The sequence below is a fragment of the Pithys albifrons genome, chromosome 25 (assembly GCF_047495875.1).
Source record: "Pithys albifrons albifrons isolate INPA30051 chromosome 25, PitAlb_v1, whole genome shotgun sequence".
NCBI lineage: Eukaryota > Metazoa > Chordata > Aves > Passeriformes > Thamnophilidae > Pithys > Pithys albifrons.
Window position 1 is genome coordinate 5,420,088 of NC_092482.1, and position 20,081 is coordinate 5,440,168.

At 53.7% G+C, this 20,081-nt stretch overlaps 1 protein-coding gene across 2 annotated transcripts in view; it reads right to left on the reverse strand.

Moving 5' to 3' along the window:
* Positions 1-20,081, reverse strand: part of MYO1D (myosin ID) — a 215,458-nt gene that overhangs the window by 50,847 nt on the left and 144,530 nt on the right. For both annotated transcript variants that reach the window (XM_071577407.1, XM_071577408.1), the window contains exon 21: positions 16,045-16,199. In XM_071577407.1, coding sequence (XP_071433508.1) covers positions 16,045-16,199 — 155 coding nt within the window. The remainder of the gene's footprint in view (positions 1-16,044; positions 16,200-20,081) is intronic.

Here is a 20,081-nt window from a genome sequence, read left to right on the forward strand (position 1 = left end):
CCCCTGCTCTGCTTTGCTGTCACTGCTGGGGAGGTCACAGAGCTGCCCCAGGACAGTCCCTTGTGGGGATGTGCAGGACCCCCAGACACCCATGGGACCCCCACTGTGGGGCCCTGAGCTGTTTGGCTCCTGGGGGGTGCCCATGCCAGGGGGGTGGGGTGGGTGGTTGTCCAGCCTGGAGAAAAGGAGGTTCAGGGGGCACCTTCTGGCTCTCTGCAATCTCTGCCAGGGAAGAGAACGGAGCTGGGAAGGGGCTGGAGCTCCAGGAGGGGCTGAGGGAACTGGGGGGGCTCAGCCTGGAGAAAAGGAGGCTCAGGGGGCACCTTCTGGCTCTGCAATCCCTGATGGAGCCAAGCAGGGGATTTGGGCTCTGCTCCAGGAACAGGGACAGGAGGAGAGGGCACAGCCTCAGGCTGGGCCAGGGCAGGGGCAGGGGGAGATTGGGGAAAATTTGCCCATGGAAAGTTGTCCAGCCCTGGCACAGCTGCCCAGGGCAGGTGGGAATCCCCATCCCTGGAGGGATGTAAAAGCCACGTGGATGTGGCACTTGGGGACATGGTCAGTGGTGCCGTGGGAGTGCTGGGGATGGTTGGACTGAATGATCTTACAGGGATTTTTTGTCAACCTTGATGATTTTATCATTTTGTGACAAACCCCCAGAGCTGCAGCCCCAGCAGAGGAGTCACCATCACAGAGTGGTCTGGGTGAGAAGGGACCTTAAAGCCCATCCAGTGCCACCCCCTGCCATGGGCAGGGACACCTCCCACCAGCCCAGAGGAGCCACCAGCACAGCTCCCTCACCTGCAGCTCCTCAGCCTTCAGGGCCCTGCCCACCAGTGGGACATCCTCGTTCCCCACCACACATCCCAGCAGCATCTCCTGGGGGCAGGGGCACTGTGGAGCTACCCTGGCACTGAGATGCCCCTCCACCCCCCTGAGGGGTGAGTTCTGGCCCAGCCTGAGCTCATTCCCTCCCAGCTGTTTTACTCTGCCCTTTGCCACCCTCACCCACGTGTCCTGTTCCTGTCTCCTGTCGTTCCCACTTTCTCCTGGCCAATTTGCAGGATACAGCACCACAGGAGCTGTCACAGGGGCACAGCAGGGCCATGAACATTCAAAAGGCTTCATGTAATTCCTTATTATACAGCAAATTAATTCCAGCCTGAGCCCAACTCAGCCCTGAGCAGCAGCTGGGCAGACACATCCCCCACTCTGAGCTGGACAACTCGGGCAAATACAAGGAACACTTTGGGAATGGGCATCCCTGTCCCAGTTGCCCCAAAGTGGGACCAGTTAAACTGCTGGAGACATCTCCTGCTTGGATCCTGAGGTGGAATGAAGGTCCTGAGCACAGGTTTGTGGTGGCATCTCAGAGAGCCTGGGGACACCCCTTGTCCCCCTGCAGAGAGGCAGGAGCTCCTGCAGGCCCTGGGTCCCACCTGGTACCTGATGTACCACGAGGCATTTCAGAACAGCCCTGGACCCCTCTATGGTTCTGTTCTTCACCTCTCCACCCCACACCGGGGGATGCACCTCCTGCTGGCTGACTCAGGGAAACAGGATCCTCTCCCACATCACCCAACGTGTGCTGCCTGTCCAGGTGACACACCGATGATTAAGAGCTTTAATCACCCATTTTGCCCCTTCAAACGTTCCTGGGAGGAAATGCCTCTGCCTGGATGTGGATGGGAACACCAAGCCCAAGTGTGCCAACCTCGTGGGGCTGCAAACTTTGCAGCATCGTGTTCAGGCACTGAAATGTCTTTCCTTTCCCCTTTTCCACATTAAAATAAAACAAAAAAGGGAAAAGGATCCACCCAGCAGGTGCTGCTGTGTCCTGCACATGGCTGGAGGCACCACATAGAGCATTTTTCTGCTCCATGAAGACCATCAAGAAGATGCTCTGTGAGTGCAGAAACTACAGTCTGCTTTCCTAAAAACCAAATAACCCCCCAAGAACACCCTGCCCTGCCCCTCAGCACCCTCCCCTCACACCCAGCCTGGCATTTCCATGCTGGGGAACCAAATAACCCCCCAAGAACTCCCTGCCCTGTCCCTCAGCACCCTCCCCTCACACCCAGCCTGGCATTTCCATGTTGGGGAACCAAATAACCCCCCAAGAACCCCCTGCCCTGCCCCTCAGCACCCTCCTCTCACACCCAGCCTGGCATTTCCATGCTGGGGCACCTCCTGGGAGGCTGAGAGAGCAGCAGGGCTGGGGAGGCTGAACCCCCTTTGTTGGCTGCTCTGAGATTTCAGGGCTGTTCCCTTTAATCAAAACAAGCCATTTCCCCCCCAAAAAAATCTGCCAGAGAATGATCTTTGCTACCTCTCTCCCTCACTGTCAAATCTCAGGATGCAGCAGGCACATAAAAGGCTGTTTCCCTGGGAAACCAAGCTAAAAATAGCTGGGCAGGCTGGGCTGGGCTTTGGGAGTGTGGGAGGACGAGACAGGGGTCAAAGCTCCCCAGTGCTGAGGACCCCGTGGGGGTCACTGTGTCCCTGTGTGACACGTGGCAAGGCTGATTGTCCTTCCCAGCACAGGCAGAGCTCAGCCCTGCCAGGCTCTCTGCAAAGCCCAGGATCTGAAGGCAGCAGGATTTGATGCCCACCTTTGTCCTGGGCTCAGATTCCAGGGGGTCTGTGGGATGGTGGGACCCCCCTGACAGGTCCCCCCTGAGCTCCTTGGGAGGGAATGTGGCCCCTGGGAGCTCAGGGGGGGATCTGTTCCTGTGGTGGGGAGGAGGTGACAGCCAAGGTCCTGCTGGATCTGTGACTCTGTCCCCATCAGCATCTCCACACTGAGATGAGCAAAGGAGTGACCTCCTGTGCCAGGGCACCAGGGCTGGGGGCACTCAGGGTGTGAGGGGGCATTGCCCAGAGAAGCTGTGGCTGCCCCATCCCTGGGAGTGTCCCAGACCAGGCTGGACAGGGCTTGGAGCACCCTGGGCTGGTGGGAGGTGTCCCTGCCCATGGCAGGGGTGGGATCCTTAAGTTTCCCTCCATCCCAAACCATTCTGGAATCCTGTGATTCCATGGAGTTGTTGGAGGATGTTCTAGGCTGGGTTTAGAGCCAGAGACCTCAGAGCCCCTTCCAGTGCCCAAAGGGGCTCCAGGAGAGCTGGAGAGGGAATGGGGACAAGGGATGGAGGGACAGGACAAGGGGAATGGCTTCCCACTGCCAGAGGGCAGGGATAGATGGGATATTGGGAAGGAATTCCTGGCTGGGAGGGTGGGCAGGCCCTGGCATAGGTGCCCAGAGAAGCTGTGGCTGCCCCATCTCTGGGAGTGTCCCAGGCCAGGTTGGACAGGGCTTGGAGCACCCTGGGCTGGTGGGAGGTGTCCCTGCCCATGGCAGGGGTGGCACTGGATGGTCCTTAAGGCCCCTTCCCATCCAAACCATTCCATGACCTATGGAAAGACATGTTTATTTAATTGCTTTTGGCTGTTCTGCACCTGCACATCAAGGGATCATCACTGTCCCAGGGGTCTCTCCAGGCAAACACAAACACATCTGGAGAAGGAGCCACCCCTGGAGATGTTCCTGGAGCTGCCTCTCCATCCAGCACACCCCGGGATGGGCTGATGGAGAAGCAAGAACACTTCCCCTTCTCCAGCATCATCTGAGTTCACACAAGGAAAAGCAAGGAGGGGAAAAATAACACTCTTCTGTGCATGTAATTCAGGCTCTAATTACTCGGTGTAAATTAGTCAGCTGGCTCCCAGCTCAGGTTTGACAGGCACCAGCCATGAATCACACTCTGCTGCAGCACAGAGGGGCCATTTAGATGTAAAAACGCTTCATGGGAGGCACCCTGTGGGCTGGGAATATTCATTTAGACCCGGGCTCCGGGAGGTGAATGGGCATTAATCAGATGAGGGTAAGACACTTCTCCTGGTCAGGGCCACCTCTGGGTGCCCTGGAGGTGCCATCAGCCTTCAGAGCCCACACAGCCACGGGGGCAGTGGGGACAAAGGGACATGGGGTGCCTTCACATCCCACTGGTTGTGACAAAGATCCTCTGGTCAGCAACACCAGAGCTGCTTCTCCCCCTGCTTCTGGTCAGCAACACCAGAACTGCTTCTCCCCCTGCTTCTGGTCAGCAACACCAGAACTGCTTCTTCCCCTGCTTCTGGTCAGCAACACCAGAACTGCTTCTCCCCCTGCTTCTGGTCAGCAACACCAGAGCTGCTTCTTCCCCTGCTTCTGGTCAGCAACACCAGAACTGCTTCTCCCCCTGCTTCTGGTCAGCAACACCAGAGCTGCTTCTTCCCCTGCTTGCTCTGTGTGCTGTTAAACACCATTTAACCTGCCAGATGGGCACAGACCTGGGCACAGCCCTGGGCACACAACATTCCTGACTGAAATCTCGACTTTCTTCCTCCCAGAGCCACGTTTTGTGGCAAGAACTTCTCTGGCAGCTCTTGCAGTCCAGCCCAGTTTATCTCCGGGTGGTTGGAGCAGGAGGAGGGGTGAGGACTATCATGACAATCAGCACACGCATCCCAATTTCCCTAATCAGGCAGCGCCACCCCCTCCAAGGGCTCCAAAGCCACTTTAGAAAGCTCAGTCATGCCCTGGGAGTCATCCCAGCGGGAGGAAAGGGCACCAGGGGCAGAGTCTGACTCAGGATTCCCCAGAGCTGAGGCTGCTCCTGCTGACTCAGCAGTCTGGAGCTCCAGCAGCACCTTTGTTTGTGCTCCATCCTGACCAGCTCCTCCTCACTGCTCAGAGGAGAACAAACCATCACTTACACTCTAATTTGAAGCCAGTGCGCTGGAGCCAGAAACTGAATTTATTTCCACAGATACTGAGTGGTTTTACCAGTACAATGAGGCTAATGAGCGTTTCTCCCCTCACCTCCACAATTACTGTCACCTCCCTTGGGGACAGCACAGGGACAGTGTCCTGTCCCACAGAGACAATGACCCTGAGCTGGCTGGGACAGGGAGGGCAAAGCTCCCTCAGCACCTCCAACAATGAAAATAACCCTGACTGGAACTGTGTTTGGTGAGAAAACAGGAATTATCTGGACAATTATCTGCCCAGGGCAGTGGGGGAGTCCCCACCCCTGGAGGGTTTCAATGCAGATGTGGCACTTGGGGACAAGGGTGAGAGGTGGCCTTGGCAGTGCTGGGGGATGGCTGGACTCCATGATCTTGGAGGGTTTTTCCAACCTGAACATTCCATGATCCTGTGGAGTGCAGGAAGCTGGATTTGTTACATACCAGAAGACAAGGCTTGACTCCAATAACAGTTACTGGGGGACAGGAAATGCAGGAGACACCCCATGGTATTTATTTTCTGGGTTTTTATACATGCCCAGGAAATCTGCTTGGATTTGAGACCAGGGAATTCAGACATGAAAACATGGGCTGCTTTGGGCTCCTGAGGGTGCAAACCCAGAAGGAGATGAACATTCCAGGTGTGAGGCCCTGTCACTGGGTCCAGTGGGCACCTGATATTCATGGAATCACAGAATCATTGGGTTGGAAAAGACCTTAAAGTCCACCCAGTGCCACCCCTGCCATGGGCAGGGACACCTCCCACCAGCCCAGGGTGCTCCAAGCCCTGTCCAACCTGGCCTGGGACACTCCCAGGGCTGGGGCAGCCACAGCTTCTCTGGGCACCTGTGCCAGGGCCTGCCCACCCTCCCAGCCAGGAATTCCTTCCCAATATCCCAGTGTTAGTGGGAAGCCATTCCCTTATCCTGTCTCTCCATCCCTTGTCCCAAGTCCCTCTCCAGCTTTTCTTGAGCCCCTTTAGGCACTGGAAGGGACTCCAAGGTGTCCTTGGAGCCTTCTCTTCTCCAGTTTGAAATCAAGGAGAGGGAATTGGATCTCTCTGGATTTCTGTTATTCTGGAAGAGGCAGAGATATGGGAGGATGTTTTCTGAGTCACAGAATCATAGAATGGTTTGGGTTGGAAGGGACCTCAAAGCCCACCCAGTGCCACCCCTGCCATGGGCAGGGACACCTCCCACCAGCCCAGGGTGCTCCAAGCCCTGTCCAGCCTGGCCTGGGACACTCCCAGGGCTGGGACAGCCACAGCTTCTCTGAGCAACCTCCAACTCAAACTCTTCTGAGGTTCCAGGATTCTGTGAATATTCAAATGCTGATGCCTTTCCCTCCTGCACTGCAAACCCATTTACAACAATCCACGGAAACAGAGCAGAGTAGGTGTAAAGCACCTGATAAATAAATAATCACCTCGAAGAGAAAAGGATGCTCAACACAAGCCTTTGACAACACAGCTCAGACTCTGCAGGATGGAGCTAAAAGCCTCATTTTCCCCAAAAATCAACAGAAAAATTACCAAAAGATGAAGGAACCCCCTGATTTAAGGGCGCCCCTCCAAAGGGCAGCTCTGAGCATAAAGCGGGGAGGGGGGACCGAACCCGGGAATTGCACATCCCAGCCGGGAATTGCACATCCCAGCCGGGGTGGGAAAATCCCAAAGAGGAGTGTAAAAGATGCAATAAAAGATCAGCCACGCCTGTGAGTGTCCAGCGGCTCCGGGAGGGGCGGGCGATGCCGCTCATTGGCATTCCGGGCCAGCGGCGCCGAGCGCGGCACAGAAATAGGTCAGCGGCACCCACGGGCAGGAGCTGTGCTGGCGCTGTGTGCCCTCCCTGTGCCCAGGGAAGGGTGCACAGGGCAGGGGTGGATGGGGTGGCAGCGGGAAAGGTGCGGTGCCCTCCCCAAAGCAGCCGCGTCCTGCCGGGATGGGCATCACGGGGGGACCGCGACATCATCATCATCATCATCATCATCATCATCATCATCATCATCATCATCATCATCATCATCATCATCATCATCATCATCATCCCTCCCTGACATCCGACCCCGTCAGATCTCGGAAGCTCAGCAGGGTCAGCCCCGGATCAGTACTTGGATGGGAGACCTCCTGGGCAATGCCGGGTGCTGTAGGTTCTAGTCCTGAGGACTTCCCTGGCACTGTCCAAGCTCGCTCGGCCGTGGCAGATGAACCTCAGGACTGAAACGGTGGGGCCAGTTCTGTGCACGCTGAGCCTCACCTGAAATCCACTGCACAGGCTGGGAGGGCACATCATCATCATCATCATCATCATCATCATCATCATCATCATCATCATCATCATCATCATCATTATCATCATCGCACCATTGGGCTCCCAGGGCGGCACTGGGGGCTTGGACCGTGTCCCTGTGGGGGGGACAATGAGCTCCTCCCTGGGGTGGGCACCTCCTGCTGTGGGGGGGTCCACCAGTCCCTGAGGGGACCCACCGTGCTCCTCCCTGGGGTGGGCACCTCCTGCTGTGGGGGGACCCACCGTGTGTGTCCTTGTGGGGGGCACAACGTGCTCCTTCCTGGGGTGGGCACCTCCTGCTGTGAGAGGACCCACTGTGCTCCTCCCTGGCGTGGGCACCTCCTGCTGTGGGGCTCCCACTGTGCTCCTCCCTGGCATGGGCACCTCCTGCTGTGGGGGGTCCCACCGTGCTCCTCCCTGGCGTGGGCACCTCCTGCTGTGAGAGGACCCACCGTGCTCCTCCCTGGGGTGGGCACCTCCTGCTGTGGGGGAACCCACCGTGTGTGTCCTTGTGGGGGGCACAACGTGCTCCTCCCTGGTGTGGGCACCTCCTGCTCCCTGCGTGGGGACAGCCCGGGGACACCGCTCAGCTGGCAGTGGTGGCAGCACCCAAGGGGCTGGGGGACCTCTCCGTGCCCCACAGTGCCACCCCCTGTGCTGCTGCCTCGCTCCTCCCCTCCCTGAGGGGACAGAGAGGCTGAGACAGCCAGGACGGGGTGACCAGGCCATAGAAAGGCCAGCACAGCAACCCCAACCACCACCAGCCCTGGCCTTGCTCGATCCCAGCCCCTCCTTGGGCTGGGAGGACAGTGCCATAACCACGAGGTCCCCAAGGGGACTCTGCCACCACGTACCCATCGTGCCTGGCCAGGGACACACTCCCACCCCCTCCTTGGGCTGGGGGGACAGTGCCACAGTCAGGAGGTGTTTGTGACAAGGAATATGGGCAAAGGCAGGGCTGGCATTTTAAGCCAGAGGAATCAGAGTATTATTCCCCTTCCTTTCTGATGGTTTTTCCCACCTCTCAGGTGGGAAATGGACCTCAAGGCCCTGCTCTCCCTGGTCTACAGTGGGGTCTGGGGGGAAATCAAATGAAAAACAAAGAAGAGAGAACTGGGCAGAAACTCAAAGTGTCCTTTGTGCCAAGAGTTTGGGGAGCACCTGAGCTGGGTGGGGATGGGATGGGATGGGATGGGATGGGATGGGATGGGATGGGGATGGGATGGGATGGGATGGGGTGGGATGGGATGGGATGGGGTGGAATGGGATGGGGTGGGGTGGAATGGGATGGCGTGGGGATGGGGTGGGGTGGAATGGGATGGGGTGGGGTGGGATGGGATGGGATGGGATGGGATGGGATGGGATGGGATGGGGTGGGGATGGGGTGGGGTGGGATGGGATGGGATGGGATGGGGTGGGATGGGATGGGGTGGGATGGGGTGGGATGGGATGGGATGGGATGAGGTGGGGTGGGATGGGATGGGATGGAGCAGGGATGGGATGGGAGGGGGAGGAGGAGATGCCCACGGGTGCCCAAGGCCAGCTGGACAATAGGAGGGACATGCCAGGCCAGGAGAGTGTCCCCAGTGCACAGAGCCCCCAGATGAGCCCCTCACACCCCAGAAGGACAACGACCCCTTGGACAAAGCCCATTCTGTGCCCCTTCCCTGCAGAGCTCCGTGGGGCACTCACACCACCCGGCAGGGGCAGCATTCCCTGGATCCCAACGTTTGGCAGAGGATCCCACTGGCTCCAAAGCAGCACCCCCAGCCCCAGCTGCTCTGCTGCCACCTCTGGGACCCTGAGCTGCCCTCCAGCACGTGAATCCCCATGGACTGCCCAGCACTGGCCAGGGGGAGCTTCCAGGGGGAGAAAAGGGGAACAAGGGAGCAGAGGGAGGGCCCAGCCACAGCCTCTCTGGGCACCTGTGCCAGGGCCTGCCCACCCTCACTGTAAAAACCTTCTTTACTTGGGGAAAAAATGGGAAAAAAATAAATTGGGGCATCCACACCAGCACTCTCTGTTTCCCCCCCTCAATTTGACATTAAAACATCCCATGAAACATCCTCTTTGGATAATAAATTATTACACACATCTCTCCAGCTACAGGCAGGAGCAAAGGCTTCCAGCCTGACTCCATGAACAAAGCAGATTTCCAGGGAAATTTGCCTTGGATCATCCTCAATGTGTCTGTTTTGAAAAGGGGGGAAATAGCAACGTTTAAGCAACAGCAAATCCACAACGATTTAAAGGATCTGAAGGGCTGAACTGAAGCCAACACATTAAAACTAACCACAAAAATTACCATAACTGCACTTCTGCAAATCTTTTTTCCCCACCACAGGTTTAAACCTTCAGCTCACACATTAAGTTGCTGCAAAAAGACCAAATGAAAGCTACAAAATCCGTTGAGAAATAAAAGGGTTGGGTTTGTGGGGTTTTGTGTTCATGGAGTCACATTTAAATGCTGATTTATTTGACTGAGGCTTCATTAGGAATTGTTGGGAGCCAATAATTTTGCTAAATATTTAAAGAGTTCCTCAGACATCTCCAAAATGCCCAGTGCTGGCCTTGGGCTGTTCAACACCCAGGTTTTATCAGAGATGCTCCACATTATGCAGGAAACAACTCAAGGACAACCCAAACACTGAGCTGAGCAGGTGGATTGAGCTGGGCCAGGGATGGATGGGGGGAAATGAAGCCTGAAAGGGCAATTTTGGCTCTGCTGAAGCTGCTCCAGGGCAGAAAAGCAGAAGGAAAGTTTTTCATGTGTATTTTCATGATGCTTTATGTAAGAATGTAAAAAGTGGCAGAAATATTAATCCAATATCCAATATATCAATATTTGATGTTCTCCTAAATATTAAATACTCAAGAGAAAAATGAATCTTTCCCTCCATTGTTTCAAACTTGACCAACCCACTGACCCTCTTCATTTTATTAAATTTCCAACTCTCTAAAAATATTAAAGCCTTGAAAAACCTCATCTTTACAGAAACACCTTTTGGGCTGATCCTCAGCTCTCTCCAAAGGTGTGAAAGGTGTGAAATGAAAAGGCAAAGCAGTTCCAAGGCTCACTCTGGAGCTGATGAACAGGGACCCCCCAACACCTTCAGCTGGGAATGAGGAGACCCAAGGTGGGGAATCCAGGTGGGAAACCCACCCTGGCAGTGCCCCAAGGGGCTGCACAGCTCAGGGTGATGTTTGGGCATCCCCAGTTTTAAGGCCTGAAGGTTTGGGAGAAGCAGGAGCTGGAGCTGCCCCTTCCCATCCTGGGGGGACACAAAGGGTGGGGGAGTTTGGCTTTAGTTCCATCTAAGCCTTAGATAAGCCTCAGTTCAGCAGGCCCAGAGGGTGGGACACAGGTCAGAAGGGACAAGCACCACCTGACTTAAGCAACCAAAGAGATATTTCATAGAATCACAGAATGGATTGGGTTGGAAAAGACCTCCGAGATCATCAAGTCCAACCCTTGATCCAACCCCACTGTGATCACCAGCCCAGGGCACAGAGTGCCCTGGGCTGGTGATCACAGTAGGGTTGGATCAAGACATGGTGGATTCTCACTCAGTGCCACATCCACAGAATCACAGAATCATAGAATGGATTGAGTTGGAAAAGCCCTCTGAGATCATCAAGTCCAACCCTTGGTCCAACTCCAGTCCCTTTACCAGATCATGGCACTCAGTGCCACGGCCAAGCTCAGCTGAAAAACCTCCAGGGATGGGGAATCCACCCCTTCTCTGGGCAGCCCATTCCAATCCCTGAGCACTCTCTCTGCACAGAAGTTTTTTCTCATCTCCAACTTCAATTTCCCCTGGCAGAGCTTGAGCCCATCGTGCCCCCTTGTCCTATTGCTGAGTGCCTGGGAGAAGAGACCAACCCCCACCTGGCCAGAACTTCCCTTCAGGCAGTTCCAGACAGTGCTGAGGTCACCTCTGAGCCTCCTCTTCTCCAGGCTGAACACCCCCAGCTCCCTCAGCCTCTCCCCACAGCACTTGTGCTCCACTCCCTTCTCCAGCCTCGTTGCTCTTCTCAGTTGGGTTGGAAGAGACCTCTGATGATCAAACCCAACCCTTGATCCAACCCTACTGTGATCACCAGCCCAGGGCACTCTGTGCCCTGGGCTGGTGATCACAGTGGGGTTGGATCAAGACATGTTGGATTCTCTGTCCCTGGAGGTGATTAAAAGGACACTCAGAGACACATCCAGTCCCTTCTCTGGCCCCGCTCCAGCCCCTCAATCTCTTTCCTCAACTGAGGGGCCCAGAACTGAACACAACACTCAAGGTGTGGCCTCCTCAAGGCAGAGTCCAGGGGAAGGGTCACTGCCCTGGGCCTGCTGGCCATTCCATATCATCTGACATAATCAAGAAGCATCAAGAAGTATAAAAGGAGAGGAAGGTGGAGCTTCTGTCTCTTTTGGTCTTTGCCTCAGCCCCTCAGGCTGCCCTGCCCTGCCCTGCTCTGCTGAGATCAGGCCTTGCTGCCATCCCTGCTGGGTTATCCAGGGAGGGCAACATTTTCTTGTTAATTTTCTCCTCTCTTGCTGGGAGGTTTCTCTGGAAGAAAAACTATTGCTGAGTGCCTGGGAGAAGAGACCAACCCCCAGCTGGCCAGAACTTCCCTTCAGGCAGTTCCAGACAGTGCTGAGGTCACCTCTGAGCCTCCTCTTCTCCAGGCTGAACACCCCCAGCTCCCTCGACAGAGGAACACCAGAGATGATTATCATGGAATCTCAGGAGGGTTTGGGTTGCAAGGACCTCAAAGCCCACCCAGTACCACCCCCTGCCATGGGCAAGGACACCTCCCACCAGCCCAGGGTGCTCCAACCTTATAAATACCATAAATCAGCCAAAGGTAAATCTCAGCTAAATCCTTGAATATTTTTTAACTCCCTAAAATAAGCCAAGAGATTGAAGTCAACTTTTCCAGTTTATACTGATTTTTTTTCACCTTTATTTTGCACATGAATCTCTTTTCCCTTGGCCACCACCCCTGCCCAGGGTTGGTTCCAAGCTCTGGGTTAGGGCTCAACCCCAACCACAGCAGAATTCTCCCCAGAGTGGATTCTGACCAGAAATCCTGCACAAAACCAAAGCCCAAGCCCTGGCAGCAATGCCAGGGGAGGGTGTGATGTGGATCCAGCCCAGGGCTGTGTCAGCCCCAGCCCTGCTGCCAGTGGTGCCAGCCTGGCACGGCTCTTCGGGGCTGGCAGTGGGCACAAAGCACAGAGCACATGGGAGCAGCCTGTGCCCAGCCAGCTCCTCTGGGTCTCACTGGCACCTTGGGCAGCTCCCAGGGAATGAGCCCTGGGCACCCCCTGGCAGTTCACACCCCCCTCTGGGTGCAGGCTGTGCCCTGGGAGATGGGCATTTCCTTGGAGAGGGGCTTTGGGAGCCTTAAATCCCACTTTGGGCTCCTCTTTCCTGCTTTGCCCCCAGGATTTAGGACCCCCCTCACCCCCCAGAGTGGCACTGCCTACACAGAAAATGCAGTTTCAGCTCCCCTGTCTATAAATCCCAGCACTCAATCAAGGTTTGTAGCACAGAAAGCTTTAAAAGGAAGGAACAGCCTCAAACTGACCAAAATCAGCCCAGTTTGGATATGAACAAAGCACCTTTATGGCAGAGTGAAGGTTTAACCTCTTGCCTGAGTCCTGGGCCTGAGCTGGAAGGTTTGTTCCTCCTTATCAGTGGAAAAAATTCAAATAAAAAAAATCTTGAATGCATTTTAATCAAATGATTTGTGTTCCAGACTGAGCTCATCACTGAGCTGAGCATTTATCCCCAAACAAGGCAAAGCACATCACGTGGAGTCTCCCCTGCCTTTGTTTACAGAGAGCATCAAAAATGCATTAAATGCTCCTGCACAATGGGCTGAAAATGGGGAATTATTTACAGGAGGGTCCTCATTTCTGGGACAAACCCTCTGCATTCACAGCACTGCCAAAATCACCCTCTCCCCTCAAACTGCACCACTCAGACAATGGGAAAAATGGAACATTTTCAGAAAAGGGTTTGCAGGAGGCTTTGTTTGCCACACAGGAGCTGGAACAAACAAAAAAAACCCCATTGGTGGGTTCTTCTCTTTGCCCCAACTGTGCCCAAATCGCTGCAGTTCTGCTGAGGGTCCTGCTGAGGGTCCTGCTCAGCCTCAGCTTTAACATCTCTGGTCCCAATGCTGGAGCTTGGAACAGCAGCAAAGTGGTCAAAGGGGCATTTTTTCCCCAAAAAAGCCTTTTGAAAGGCTGATTTAGCTGGTTTAGGTGTTCAGGGGTTACAGTTGGGCTGGATGACCTCAAGGTCCCTTCCAGCCTTGATGGCTCTGGGAGTGTGGTCTGTGATGGAACAGATTTCCCACCCCAGGTACTCATATGTAAATACACAGAATTTCCATGTTTTACATACATATAAAGACATACATCTGTTTTCCCCCTATTCTGGCACATATTCTGGGCCCTGGCACAGGTGCCCAGAGAAGCTGTGGCTGCCCCAGCCCTGGGAGTGTCCCAGGCCAGGTTGGACAGGGCTTGGAGCACCCTGGGCTGGTGGGAGGTGTCCCTGCCCATGGCAGGGGTGGCACTGGATAGGCTTTAAGGTCCCTTCCCACCCAAACCATTCTATGATTCTGGCTCAGAAAACATTCTCACATATCTCTGCCCCTTCCAAAATAATACAAATCCACAGAGATCCAATTCCCTCTCCTTGATTTCAGCCTGGAGAAGAGAAGGCTCCAGGGACACCTTGGAGTCCCTTTCAGTGCCTAAAGGGGCTCAAGAAAAGCTGGAGAGGGACTTGGGACAAGGGATGGAGAGACAGGATAAGGGAATGGCTTCCCACTGACACTGGGATATTGGGAAGGAATTCCTGGCTGGGAGGGTGGGCAGGCCCTGGCACAGGTGCCCAGAGAAGCTGTGGCTGCCCCAGCCCTGGGAGTGTCCAAGGCCAGGTTGGACAGGGCTTGGAGCACCCTGGGCTGGTGGGAGGTGTCCCTGCCCATGGCAGGGGTGGCACTGGGTGGACTTTAAGGTCCCTTCCCACCCAAACCACTCCATGATTCTCTAAGTCTATATATGTACATATTCCCCCCAGTTTTCACATGTAAATATTCCACACACACTCAGTCCTGTGTCACACACACAGTGACACTAAATCCAGCAACACCCAAACCTCTCCACTCTCTCAATCCATCAAACTGCTGCCACCTCCCAAATGCAGGGAAATGCCAGCCTGGAGCAGTGCCAGCACTGTGGGAAGGGCACAGAGACAGGCAGGGAATGGCACCTTCCCAGGAACAGCTCCATGGATGGTGTGAGATCCTCCTGGGGCAATTCCTGCTCCAGGAACACTGGGCTGAGGCCCCAGAACTAAGGAAAAGAATCCAGGGCACACAAACTATGGCAAATCCAAATTATCCTCAGGCAAGCCATGCTCTGCTGGGCTCCTGCAGGGATTGCTTCCCACTGCAAAGGTAACTCCTTTGGGAATGCTGGAGGGAAACCAAGGGCTGTGGCTGCAGACAGTGTGACAGAGTCAGATCCCCCAGTGTGGAACTCCCTGCCCTGGGGGAGGCACTGGGGGCTCCCACCCAAACCTCAGGGGACACAATCTGGGGCTTTGGGGACTGGGGAACCACTGATTGGATCCAGAGGAGGAGCAGCCCCTGGCCAGGAGGAGCCACCACTCTGGCCCAGACTGTGCCATCATCTGCACCAACAGGTTTGTCCCTTCCTTTGCCTTTGGCCTCGGGGGAACCACGTGGGGCTCAGCACAGGGGCCACCAAACCCCCCTGTGTTTGTGCCCCAGGGGGCTGGGTTAGACTGCTGGGCTTGGGGGTTAAACCCAATTTCTCTTTGTGCCATTGCATTGATTGGAATATTGTTATTAAATTGTAACTCTGATTTATAATCTCTTTTGTGTTGGGGTCATTTTTCCTGCAGGTTCACCTTAAAACCAGCACACCTGGTGAGCAACATTCCCCCTGGAATGTGTTCTGGAGGGGCCTGGGAGCACAGCCCATTCCCCCCAGAGCTCCTCCCTGGGAGTGCTGCAATGCTGGGGCTGATCTGGGCAGCCCAGGCCTTCTCCTGCAATCCAGGGCCACCTTCTGCTCCAGCTTTAGCTCCAGGAGAACTGAGTCCTGGAGAACTGAGGAGCACTAAACAGCTTTGGCACAGAGATTTACCAGGCAGAGTTCAGGAACCACAGATGATGTTCTACAGCTCAGCAACAAATCACAGAATCACAGAATCAGTTGGGTTGGAAGAGACCTCTGAGATCATCAAGTCCAACCCTTGGTCCAACTCCAGTCCCTTTACCAGATCATGGCACTCAGTGCCACGGCCAAGCTCAGCTGAAAAACCTCCAGGGATGGGGAATCCACCCCCTCTCTGGGCAGCCCATTCCAATCCCTGAGCACTCTCTCTGCAAAGAATTTCTTTCTCATCTCCAACTTCAATTTCCCCTGGCAGAGCTTGAGCCCATCGTGCCCCCTTGTCCTATTGCTGAGTGCCTGGGAGAAGAGACCAACCCCCACCTGGCCAGAACTTCCCTTCAGGCAGTTCCAGACAGTGCTGAGGTCACCTCTGAGCCTCCTCTTCTCCAGGCTGAACACCCCCAGCTCCCTCAGCCTGACACTGGGGCAGGGGAGCAATTCCAGCAAAGAAAAGCTCGTGCTGAATTTTATATATTAAGAATTTGGCTAAAGGAGCCTTCAGGAGCCTCTGGGACACATCCAAAGGCACCCTCAGTGGTGTCTGTCCCCAAACATCCATGCTCTGACACACAGGGAAGGCACAGGAGGCAACCAAGTGGTGGAGCTAAAAAGCACATCACAAAAATGCCAAGAAAAAGCACCATTCTGGAATCCCAGCTATGGATGCACAGCCCAGGATTGGCACCACAGTGACCCCAGGGCACGACCTGGCACACCAGAATGAGAGTTCAACAAAGCCAGCCCAGCACTGACCTCTTGAAGTGACTGGCCAGGACTCCCACCAGCTCCCCAATCCTGCTGTCACTGGAGGGCTCTTTGCTGAAGAGACACACAATGAGGTCCTTGTTGTCCTTGGTGTGGAACACCACGAGCTGGTCCTTCCCGTTGGACACGCTGAGTCCCACCAGCTGTGGGAGAAAACAACAACAAGGTCATGATGTTGGTCTAGAAACACTAATGCCCCATCCCTGGAAGTGTCCCAGGCCAGGCTGGACAGGGTTTGGAGCACCCTGGGCTGGTGGGAGGTGTTCCTGCCCATGGCAGGGGTGGCACTGGGTGGGATTTAAGGTCCCTTCCAACCCAAAGCAGTCTGGGATTCTATGAAACATTCCCTTTGGTATGAACCAAACACATCCCTGACTCCTCTCCCCTCCTGCACCTCTGCGGGCTCAGACCCTCAGCAGGACCCTGGCACTGCCCCCTGGCACTGCCCCCTGGCACTGCCCCCTGGCACTGCCCCCTGGCCCACCCTGCTGTGCCCCTGCAGGTCTGGGACTGTTCCCCAGGAGCACAGGGCAGGGGCAGAAAGGAAAAGGGGAGCTGTGGCCAACACAGCAGGAATTCCACTCCACTGAGTCTCCCAAAGCTTGTCCTAAGGAAATTTCCACTCTGGAATATCACTGTGACACCTGCAGGAGTCAGCAGAGGGTCTCCTGGGCCCCCCTGGACTGCCAAGGAGGGCTCAGGTCAAGGAACTGGGGCAGATTCCTGAAGGGAATAACTGCAGATGCCCCAAGAAAGCTGATTTATATCCACATGTAAGAATTCTGAGAGCAAGAGGCTGATCTGCACAGACAGGGGTGGCACTGGGTGGTTTGTAACATCCTTTCCAACCCAAACCATGCCATGACTCCCAACATTCAAAACCTCTTGGCTGTGGCCCTTGAGGACGTGGTTGAATGGGGAACTCGGGGGGGTTCCCGTTGACTCCGTGATCTTAAAGCCTTTTCCAGCCTGTTCTGTGACTCTGAGACAGGTGGAGAAGAATTAAGAACATGAACTGTGAACCCCACAAGGCTGAGCTGATCCCCATGTTAGGCCTGGATTAAGGTCTGGCTGTTTGGACAAAATAAAAGCTGGGGGGGGTTGGTTTGGGTTTTTTCTTTTCTGCTGTTTTCTTTTTGCCTGTGGAGTTACTGCACTTGGCTCATCCAAAGCTTTGCCATCATCCCAGGGGGGAAAAGCAGGAATTTTTGGAGGGGCAATCTGAGTGCACAGGTTGAGATGTGAGCAGAGAAAGCAGGGAATGAATCTGAGCTGGGGAAGGAAAGGGCAAGGATGGCAAAAAAGCATCAAAAGGTAAGTACAGCAAAGCAGAGAAAAGAGAAAGGAAAATAGGAGAGATTGGATAGAAAAGAATGGATAAAATAAATAGACTGAAATAAAAGAAATAGAATAGAATAAAATAAACTAAATAGAATAAAAAAATAAAATAAAATAACAAAAAATAACATAAAGTAAAATAAAAGAAATAGAACAGAATAAAATAGAATAAAATAAATAGAATAAATAAAATAGAATAAAAAATAAAATAAATAGGATAGAATAGTATAGAATAAATAAAAGAAATAGAATAAAATAAATAGAATAAAAAATAAAATAACATAAAAGAAATAGAATAGAATAAATAAAATAAATAGAATAGAATGAATAAAATAAATAGAATAAATAAAATAAAATAAGTAAAATAAAACAGAATAAAATACTAAAAATAACAAATTAACAAAATAAAATAAAATAAAATAAAATAAAATAAAATAAAATAAAATAAATAGAAAAAATAGAATAGAATAGATAAAATAAATAGAACTGAAACAATAGAATAAATAAAATAAAATTAATAAAATAAAATAGAAATAAAATAAAATAATAAAATAAAATAAAATAAATATAATAAAATAGAATAGAATAGAATAGATAAAATAAATAGAACTGAAACAATAGAATAAATAAAATAAAATTAATAAAATAAAATTAATAAAATAAAATAGAATTAAAATAAAATAAAATAAAATAAAATAAAATAAATTAAAATAAATTAAAATAAATTAAAATAAATTAAAATAAAGGCAAGAGTCACCCAGAGATGTGCAGGGAGCAGCCACATTCTCCCACAAGTGAGGGGCACCCATGTACCACCTTTTTGGAAATCACAGCCCATGACTCCCTTCCCGAAGGAGCCCCAGTCCAGGTGATGTCCCTGCCCCTCAGCACAGACCTCACCCAGGCCCAGGTCCCTCTGGTGGCTCATTCACAACAGATTATTTCCAAGAAACCTGTTCCAGCTCTGCCCGTCTCACACTTCCCAGGAAAGCTCAGCCAACAGTCTGTGCCCTATTTTTGGGATGAGACACTTCCCAAGGTCCAAACTCTGGGATTTTGGTGGTTTATTCCCCTGAAGGGACAGCAAGTGCTGCCCTTGGCACCCAGGGCAGGGACCTCCTGGTGGCACCGGTGGCACCACCCGCCCAGCACTGGTGGGGTCTGTGTCTGTCCAGCCCGGGGGGCTCAGGAAACGCTCCCAGAACACGCTGCCCTCCGTGCCCGGGCACCCCCAGCTCCCTGGGGTTGTGGTGCCCCCACAGATCAATCCGCACGCTGGAACAGCCTCCCGTGGGCACAGGAGCCCCCCGGGGAGCGCTGCCACCGGCGGGGATGGCAGAGAGTGCCAGAGAGGAACACCGGCTTTGAAAAGGCAATTTAGACATTAATTCTTCAGCAGAGCCCTGTTAGGAGCCCAAGAGCCCTTGAAAATCCTCCCGTTTCACCCCTCCCCTCAAGACTCTCGGCACAAATCGCTGCAACACAAAAGAAAAGCATTTCAGAGAAGGTGCTTATCTCGGTATTTACCAACTCTGATATTGCCTCTGCTTGAAGAGGGGAAGAAATCCTGGGAACAGCCTTTGTTGTGCTCCCTCTGCACGGGAAAGGTGCCTGCAAGAGCCTTTCTGCTGCCTGGGCACCTTTCAGTGCCCCTCTGCCATTCTCTGCCTGCTTTTAATTCAGGTGAGAACAAAGAGGTGACTGTGCATTGGCACTCCTGAGGCAGCTGCACATGGAAAACCTCCCTGGAAAATCCCCCAAAGCAGCATCTCCATCCAGGGAAATCCTCGGGGTCCAAAGGGAAGTTATTGCTGGTCATGGACACAAAATTCCACGTTTCTCACACAGGACACAAATAACAGAGTCATGGAATGGTTTGGGTTGGAAGGGACCTTAAAGCTCATCCAGTTCCATGGGCAGGGACACCTCCCACCTGCACAGGGTGCTCCAGTGTGTCCTTGGACACCCTCAGGGATGGGGCAGCCAAAGCTGCTCTGGGCACCTGTGCCAGGGCTGCCCACCCTCCCAGGGAAAAACTCCTTCCTTCCATCCAAGCCAAAGCAAAGCTGGTTTAGCTTCCAGCCCTTTCCCCTCTTCCCAGGGCAGGGCAGGGATGTGCCATGGGCATGACTCCATCCTCATCCAGGGAACCTCAGGGAGGGAGGTGGGCAGGGATGTGCCATGGGCATCACTCCATCCTCATCCAGGGAACCTCAGGGAGGGAGGTGGGCAGGGATGTGCCATGGGCATCACTCCATCCTCATCCAGGGAACCTCAGGGAGGGAGGTGGGCAGGGATGTGCCATGGGCATGACTCCATCCTTATCCAGGCAACCCCCATGGGTGAGATGGGCAGGGATCTGTGCAGGGATGTGCCATGGGCATCACTCCATCCTCATCCAGGGAACCCCCATGGGTGAGATGGGCAGGGATCTGTGCAGGGATGTGCCATGGGCATCACTCCATCCTCATCCAGGGAACCCCCATGGGTGAGATGGGCAGGGATCTGTGCAGGGATGTGCCATGGGCATCACTCCATCCTCATCCAGGGAACCCCCATGGGTGAGATGGGCAGGGATCTGTGCAGGGATGTGCCATGGGCATGACTCCATCCTCATCCAGGGAACCTCAGGGAGGGAGGTGGGCAGGATCTGTGCAGGGATGTGCCATGGGCATCACTCCATCCTC